The 8,913-nt window shown below is 38.2% G+C and overlaps 1 protein-coding gene across 2 annotated transcripts in view; it reads right to left on the minus strand.

Moving 5' to 3' along the window:
* The window catches only part of PTER (phosphotriesterase related), a 39,461-nt gene that overhangs the window by 7,530 nt on the left and 23,018 nt on the right, over positions 1–8,913 (minus strand). For both annotated transcript variants that reach the window (XM_019508346.1, XM_019508347.1), the window contains 3 exons: positions 8,318–8,800; positions 5,747–6,012; positions 1,627–1,767 (listed from right to left, as the gene is read on the minus strand). In XM_019508346.1, the coding sequence (XP_019363891.1) occupies positions 1,627–1,767; positions 5,747–6,012; positions 8,318–8,749 (839 nt within the window). In that variant the 5' untranslated portion in view covers positions 8,750–8,800. The remainder of the gene's footprint in view (positions 1–1,626; positions 1,768–5,746; positions 6,013–8,317; positions 8,801–8,913) is intronic.

Here is an 8,913-nt window from a genome sequence, read left to right on the forward strand (position 1 = left end):
AGGAGGCAGCTTGTAAGGAAGAATATCTACAAGGAGGAGTATGTTTAGTTCAGCAAAAATAAAATGTTCAGTTGAGATACTGTATGTAATATGCATGCAAGGATTTGATGAAAATTGGCAGTTTTCATTAAAATAAATGCAGTAATTTAAGATGTTGGTTTAAGCTGGCAACACTGCAAATTATGTCCTTTACTCCTAAACCACTGTGTCAGTACCAGATTGTGGAAGAGAAGATTGATTGGCAAGAACTAGCAATACTAGATCACCAGATCTGAGCAAGAAAAAGCAGACAAGACAACACAGAAGTAAAGTATTGTGGAGGAAAGGGCATGACACATTCATAAAGATGAAAACCACAGACTGAGCCCAAATTTGGAAGGAGTTTATTTAGGGTATCTGACATAAGCAACCTAAGAACCAGGCAGGCAAGAAAAAAAACAAACCTTCCTACCTCCTCCCTAAGTTTCCTGGAAAATGACCACAAAAAATCTACACCTACTCTACAGATCTGTAACATGCATATGTATGTATGTGTACGTACACACACACACCCTTTCCCCCCTTACATCTATCCTACAGGAATATATGTATTTGAGTGAATATACAAAGTTATTCATTTATATTGCTATTTATATTGTTTGGATTGGAACATGCACATGCCTGAAAATTCTTTTCCTTTTTGAACAGTTGTATAAAAATATATGGATCAATATGATTTGCTTTCCTCTAGTGACTACAAACCAAACATGAGCCTACTAAAAATGAAGAAAAAAAGAGGAGATTGCCACTGTCATTTTATTTCCTGCATAAACACAGTGACAGTGCAAGAAACAGTTTAATGGCCTTTCCAACATCTCCACCCATTCACACACTAGCACTGTACCCAGAGAAAGGCAATCCTGGAGTATTTCTTCCTACAAAAGCCTGCTGTCACTGTCATTCAGTGCCAGGGTGCTAAGGAGGCATGGCTATGGCTGGAAGGGAGGAATATTATGGATGAAACAAAAACAAACAAACAAAAATGCTATGATTAAGGAACACTGCATGCTCTGTTATACTCTACTTCTGCATGCATACCTCCCAATGTTTTCAATGAGAGCTCTACGTTCATGACAACTACAGAATGGACACATTTCACAGATAATATTAGGGAGTCTAGGTGTGAAAAGCCATGATACAACATGATACGATTTACTAGTATAGTGCAGGATTAAAACTGTTAGAGATTTCCAGTATGAACCGTCAGAGAGATTCCAGGGACAAAGAGTCAAAGGTAGCATCAGATATATATGTGACAGGTAAGAGAATGAGTGTTTATGATATCTCCTTAAAGAGTTTGAAGCCAAGGAAGAGCAACAGTGCAGCCAAAATGACAGAGGAAAGGGATGCAGAAAAATAAAGTGTGAAATATGCATGAAGGTTAGAAGTAAATTTTCCCAAACTATTAGTAATTAAAAAAAATAAAAATAAAAAAGCCAAAATGTAAAACTCTGGCCCTGAGAGGAAACAGAGATGACAGGAACACTGTCATGCCATGAAGCAAGTTGCACTCAATACTTGCATGCCAATAACTTTTACTTCAGCAGCCATATTGTTATTCAAACTTCACTGCATTACAGTAGGTACCTTGCAATTCTTTCATTGTCACTTGGCATATCAACATCCAGGTTGAACTGGTAATTGAGCAACTCTGTGCCAAAGAGGTCATACTCTAAGTAGCATCCAAGTTTAGCAAACTCCAGCAGTTTCTTCTCATCAAATATAGTCCTGCAGAAAATATAAAATACAGCATAAACTTACACAAAAGCAATCATTATTTTCAAATGTGTCAGAAAAAGTGCCAGGCACAAGGCTAGATATAATTTTGGTAACTCCTACTTCTAAGGAGCTAAAGATATTGAAAAATGTTAAGCCCATTTATTAAAAAACTTAGGCCAACATGTTATGGTGTTTCCCCCCTGCTCCTCTGCTTCCCACCTCGAACATCTTGGGATGCAATGTATTTCTTAAAAAGTTAAAATACAGCGGAACAGGCACAGTCATAATGAACCTTAATGGAAGAAAGAAGAAAATGTGTTTTGCATACTTGCAAGCATCATAAAAAAGGAACGAGTGAGAGAATTTTTTATTTGCTTTTAGTAAAAGGAATGCCTATGCTGAGCCAATTGATTGTACCTGAACAAAATGAGATCTGAGAATAATCTTTACATCTCATTTCATTCACTGTGAAGATGCAGATATCTTGTGGGTTAAATATTTGCAGTATTTCACCACAACTCTTCACACTGGTTTAGGACAGAACATGAAATCCAACAGAAAATAAAGATAATGTCATTCTGAGACAGGCAATTGTAATTGCCCATATGGGAATTTGGCCAGGACTCCTTAAGTTAATGTCCCGCTTGTTGTAATGGAATTGTAAAGCAGCACGGATATTAGTCAGAACATGATACATGCATGAGCAGTGTCTCTCTAAGGATATATCTGCACTGATATTTAGGGTTGGCCCTGAGGTCACTCTCAACCAGCCAAACTCATCTATATTGTAACCTGCAACCTAAACTAAAGCCATCTGCATTCTTATTTGAAAAGTGGAAACTTTCTGGGAATACGTAGACTGAGTACAGACAGTAAAGAGGAAAAGTGCGTGCAGAACAATCAGAAGTTAGAAATGAGGAAATGTGGAATTGTAGTTTGCAGATTTCTTGTGCTTGCAGACTGCAGCGTGTGGATACATTTCAAACAAGGTGAAAAAAAAGTGTGGGCTGGAAGATGAACAGTAGTGGGGTCTCCCTCAAACTTAGAAGATCAGCAGAGCATCCAGGTTTGGGATAGACTGCTGCTGGGTATATACTTGCAGGCAACACTGTGGGTTTAGGACAATTTTAAGATTGCCCCCCAGTGTCAGTGCAGACATGGCCCGAGAGCCACACTGCTGCAGCACTGTTTCACAAGGAAAACTGGTAATTACTGAATTAACAACTTCCTGCCATATATTGGTGGTTTTTATGGAAATGTCCTTTCCAAGCATTCCAGAAAAGCTTTGCAAATCTATTGATATAGTTATAATGATGACTCTTTCACCCGGGGCAATCTTGGAGATAGACTGGGTGGGAAAAACATTTAACTAAAAGCAACTGACAAACAATTTTCTATGTTCTTTCATCAGGAGCACAGATAACTTATAGCAAGAACATTCACTCATAACACCCCAGTTCTCTTCCTGCCTCATGTCACAAAATCATTTTGCTCTGTTTAACTGCATCATAGTCTGTTGCTATGGAAATGACTGATGTCACAAATTCAATATTATGACTTAACAGCAGGATCAAGTAGGAGGAACAGATGGGCTAAAGAGAGAGAAACCCTTGTTCAAACAATTCTGCCATCAGCAGGAGTTTCAGAATTGCCAACTGTAATTAATAATAAAAAAACTTTATTTTTGAATATATTTCACAGTTTATACAGGATAAGAGTTTCCTACCAAATAGGCTTTCAAGTGCACTGCAGAAGGTGGGCAGCTTTTATTTCCAACACTGCACAGTTCACAGGGCTGCAGTAGCCAAAAGAATGAAGCTGATTCCTGGGCATATGGCAATCTTATTTTTTTTAAATGCCATATTTCATAGGAGCTTTGTCACAGCCAGGAATAATTATTTCAAAAGCTATGTTTAGTGGTTGGCTCTTTTGGGGATGATGCATGCTGTATCTAATATAGAGAGTATTATCCATTATAGGCTTTTCATTTATACTATGGATATCTTAACAGTAGCCACTGAAGTTAATGAATGCTGACCTGGCTATGTAACAGAAGCACCCTGATGGGTCAGTGAGGCCAGGAAATAAAAGGGTGTCACATACTAGCCCTCCTAAATGTCACACTTCTATTACCCTACCTCAGCATAGTAGATAAAGAAAAGTTGTACTGAAAAACATGTAAGTCCTGGCAGCTAGCCTTGTAGCTCACCTAAACAGTACTGTAACACCTTGAATAAAGACAGGGATGGAATTTTGAACATCAAATGTTTCCAAAATTTTAAGAGATTAGGAATCCAACGCCCACATGGATTCCCTTTGCCAGAGATGGGCCCAAGCTGTTTAAACATACATCCCGATGCAGAGGTTAACTTCAAGTTCAAAGCAGGTCAGATTCTGTGTTCTGATGAATATGAACTGCACCTCTTAGTGTGAAATGCAATGATGTAACAAAACCAGAAAGCATTAAGGGTTGTTCAGCTGATGCTGCCACTTACAAATTTGTGGCCTCAATTTGCCCTTTGCTTATACTATTCCCCACCCCCATCCATATAATTTCACTGACTATAATGTACCTGTACAGGTGAGCAAAGAATCAGGTACTGTATGTTTGAAAAATGATTGTATTTACCATACTGTACTGAAGTGGCTAAGCAAAGTGCAGAGTATTTTCATAGGCAGAGATTACTTATATTAAGAAAAAACAAACAAACAGATCTACAGAAGATAAATGCATACATGCATATCACTGAAAACAAATTTTGATTGTTAATGGAATCAAAGTAGTATTTAAACTCTCCCAAATATCCCCCAAATATAGGTGCATAAAACAGAGTGCTGGTATAAGTACATAGTGTCTTTGTCTGAGTTGCAATCTTGTGGAACATGCTGTTGACAGAGATCTTCATATAACACCCTCAACAGGAATAAACAATCCCAGTGCTGAGAGTCATATGACCAAAAACAGTTTCCATTTACCGGCTGGCCATACAAATCAATATCTGGATATCTGCCAACTGATTGTGAACTGTACAAGGGCACATAACCTTGTCTTGGCCAAACAGACTGTGCTTTTCAGTCAGAAGGACAGCACAGTGTCTCTTCCATTTCATGTGTGTATTACAGCATCTGTTTGTGTGTTTCTAAAGGAAATGACATCTTGTTCTCTGTAAAAAGACAAGACCTATCTACCATCCCACTGGGATTTATTTAAAGTTGTATTAGTCTTGGATGGTAACCAAGTTTGGAGAATGTGGTTTAGTGTTTGGCTCGGAGTCCAGTGAAGTCAAACCCCTGGATGGAAACCTGATTTTTTAAAAATTCTTGGCCCACGTCAACCATGGTTTAAAGCCCAGATCCTCAAAAGTATTTAAGTGGCCGCTGTTGAAATTGATTAGCACCTAAACAGCTTTGAGGATCTGGGATGAAGAGCCTGATCCAGGCGGTCACTAACTTCAGTGGAAAATGATCAGGCTTTACATAAGCAATTCTCTAGTCTCAGCATTGCCATATACAGGACTGATTCTTTTAATTCTTCTTAAAAGATTCACATCTTGTACTGATATTAAAAACATTTGATAAACTAAATGGTTTGAATCTGCTACATAATCCAAAGTAATTCCATTTTCAGAATCCGAGAAAAGTAGGGCTAGAAGGGATCTCACAAGGTCATCTATTCCAAACCCATGCTCAAGGCAGGATCATCCCTATTTAAGCCATCCAATAGAAATGTTTGTCTAACCTATTAAAACTCCATGAGCAATCCTTATGTACAAATACCAGGCACAATGCCTGATAAAATCAAGAACGACTTAACTTGCAAACAGGTAAAGCAGAGAGATGAAAGCCCTGTCCATGTCTTGTCTTAAGAAAATCAAATAAAAGGAGCATGTCTCCCCACTACAGAAGAAGGCAAAACCGCCACAGTCCATTCCTGGAAGAAACACATCTAGAATCACTGCAGAAATATAATACCAGAACAGCCTCTTACCTGTCAAGGTGAGACATGACCGTTTTTGAGAGATCAGCCCCAGCTTCTTGTAGGATGCGAATAATCTGGAAAGGTGCATCACTATGCCTCCCAGGATGGATGATGACAGGGCAGCCAAGTTGTGACTGAGCATGTGCTGTGGCCTGAAGCACTTTTTTTTCACTCTCAGTCAAGGGCCAAGAACAACCAATTTCTCCTATCACACCACACTTGATGTTGGTTCCATCAGCTCCACTGAGTATTTCATTAACAATGATGTCTGTAAGCTAACACAAGGGAAAATGAGAGAGATGAGGGAACCAGTGTCCATGTGAAGTAGTACCATTTTTGTTCATGATGCAATTCCAACTTCCTGCAGCTGTGATCACAGATAATTTTAGCCTAATTAAATGTGGTTTGCACCTTGTGCCAGGTGCAAGATCACACAATGTAAGATGGGTTTACACTAATGTAAGAGTCTTCACCCACAAAACTGCACTGGCTTAACTAAGAGGTAGCTTAACCACAATTTATGTACTGATTTAATGATCTCTATTCAAAAGATACTGGTGTTTCTAAATGAATATAGTTTAAACAATGTAAAAATAGTGTAAGATATCTCCTAAAATAGTTTTAAAACTTATTTTAAGTCAAACTCGTGTACAGTCTATATTTTTAGAAGACCTCAAAGTACAAGGGAATCAATATCACTTTGGTAGGAGAAAGACAAAGTTTGGTTTAGATTCTGGTCATTGAGACCACGGAGCAAATGTTGTGCCACGGATTCCAGTGTAAATCTAGACTAATTCCACTGAGTTCAGAATTGTAACTGAGAACAAAATTTGTCCCTTTATTTTTCCAAACCAGAGTTTCAAAGCATGTAATTTTGCAAGCACAAATGATGCAATGATTTACACAGAAAATTAGGTAGTTAAGCTTCTAAATGCCATTTTTGTATCCCTAAGAACAGCCAGTGCTTCCTATCATATATTCAATATCTAAGCCTGAATATTTAATATGGAATCATGATTTTAGGGTACAATTTAGAAAAAATAAATGAACATGAAAGAGGAAAGATCTGGCAAGAGTAATTTACTAGATTTAACTCAGTGGCTATTAACTAACAAACTAGACCATCAGCAAGCAAGTAAAATCCATTTAAATATAAAATATACCTGTAATTAATTTAACCCCATCTCATCAATATACACACACATCCTCTCCATCCAGAGCAGGGTAAGACCTCAGCTGCTGGAAACTTAAGTCAATGGAGCTATGACCCTGCTGTTAAAACAGCAGCCCTAGTAGTTTGGCACTGTAGCCACACATTGACTCCTATGTGCAACTGGGCTCTGTCCTATTCTTGGTATGTACAGGCAACATACACTTCTCTGTACTCCATCTGACAGTCTCATAATTTCTGCAGCAAACTTGCCATATAGGCAGCCTTGGCCAGGTTTAAGTAACTATGGAATTGATAAGTACACTAAGTCCATTCATTGTTTTAACTAAGTAACAACAAAACATTCAAATGATTTAGCTGCACCTTAGGTAGAAAATAGACTACAGCTTTCTTATCAACATCCATGAGGAATTATTGATCAATCACTGCAAATGTATAAGCACTTGTCCTTTGAGGTTAACTTCTACCTCCTGCAATTAATCCTGCAATCACGGAATGGACTGCTGACTACACTATTCCCTGAGACTCAGTCCATGGATAGAGCTTGGAAACCTTTGCCGTAGGGGACTCTCTTATTTTTGGCCCACATATTTTGTCTGGCAAATTCCAAAAAAGACATGCATAATTTTGAGAAACAGCACCAGTCCCACAAATTTAAACCAGCCCTTCAGGTAGTATAAATCAGCGTAGCTCAAGTGAAGTCAAGATGCTGACTTCAGTTTACACGTTCTGAGGATCCGGGCTTCTCTTTTAAAGATTAATTTGATTCCTCTGTAGCAGGTATCTTCACTTTCTACTCAGATCCATACATTCACAATCTTCAGGCTGCTCATTTCTCTTTTGCTTTAGAAAGCTGCCTTCTCTCTACCCATCAGTGTATCATCCTAAAAACAGCTGAATGGATATTTACTATGGAAGTACCGATACAACTCATCCATTCTTAGATTCTATTATTTTTACTATTAGGCAAACAAAGAATAAGAAGCAGTCTGTTCCAAAAGGGTAAAGAAAAGTGATATATTCTAGAGGCTGCATAAATAGACTGACTTTTTGCAAAGGTCCTATTAAATACAAGGCTTTTTATTTTCTTTTTAAAATTATTAGGTGAGAGGGGAAAACTAATTGGAAAGAGTGACAAGGAAGGTAGAAGGGACATGAAAGGGAAATATTTTATAAAAAAGAAGAAAAACATAGTCACTGCTTTACCAGGATGATGTACACATGTAAAGTCATTTTTTTACTGTTCAGTTATAACAACCCCCTGAATGAAAATGGAATTTGAAAGATGGAATTACTGCATTCTTCAGTTTTTAAGAACTGACTCTATTTCTATTTGGTCAAGTTTTCCTTACTCTGTCAGTGTTCTCTTGAGTTATATGTAGACTCGTTATATGTTTTTAAGTGCTTACCTGCTCCACTGACATAACCCGAATCTCAGGAGAATGAGTGCCATCCACATAAAATCCAGCCCCAGCAATAATGTGAACTCCGGTTTCTTCAGCAAGTTTCTTCAAAGTTTTCACATCTCGACTTATTCCTGTGGTTGTATTTTCTACTATTGTTCCACCACCTGCTGCCTTAAAATGTAACAGTTCCTCCTTTACAGCATCTGTTTCCTGATACAGAAGGAGGTTCTCTTTATGGCTATAAGGATTCTGTTTAATCCAGAACAAGTTCTTCATCTCAATGTGCCCTTCAGACAACGCTTCTTGATCTGAAGAAGGTGGTACAAAGCAGGATTTGTAGCTCATTGTTAAGTGTTCATGGGTCATGGTGCAGCCAAGCTGGGTAGGCTCCACAAGGCCCAGTACAGTCTGCACTTTTCCACTCAAGGAAGACATTCTTATTTGATTTTAAAAAGGAATAAAATCCAGATGCCAAGAAATGGCTTGCTAGAAAAGAGGAAGGAAAATTAAAGGTCAAAAACTGATAGAAAAAGTACCTTCACTACACACACACACACACACACACACACACACACACACACACACACTGTATCAGTGCT

The sequence above is a fragment of the Gavialis gangeticus genome, unplaced genomic scaffold (assembly GCF_001723915.1).
Source record: "Gavialis gangeticus isolate Ggan-Ray unplaced genomic scaffold, GavGan_comp1, whole genome shotgun sequence".
NCBI lineage: Eukaryota > Metazoa > Chordata > Crocodylia > Gavialidae > Gavialis > Gavialis gangeticus.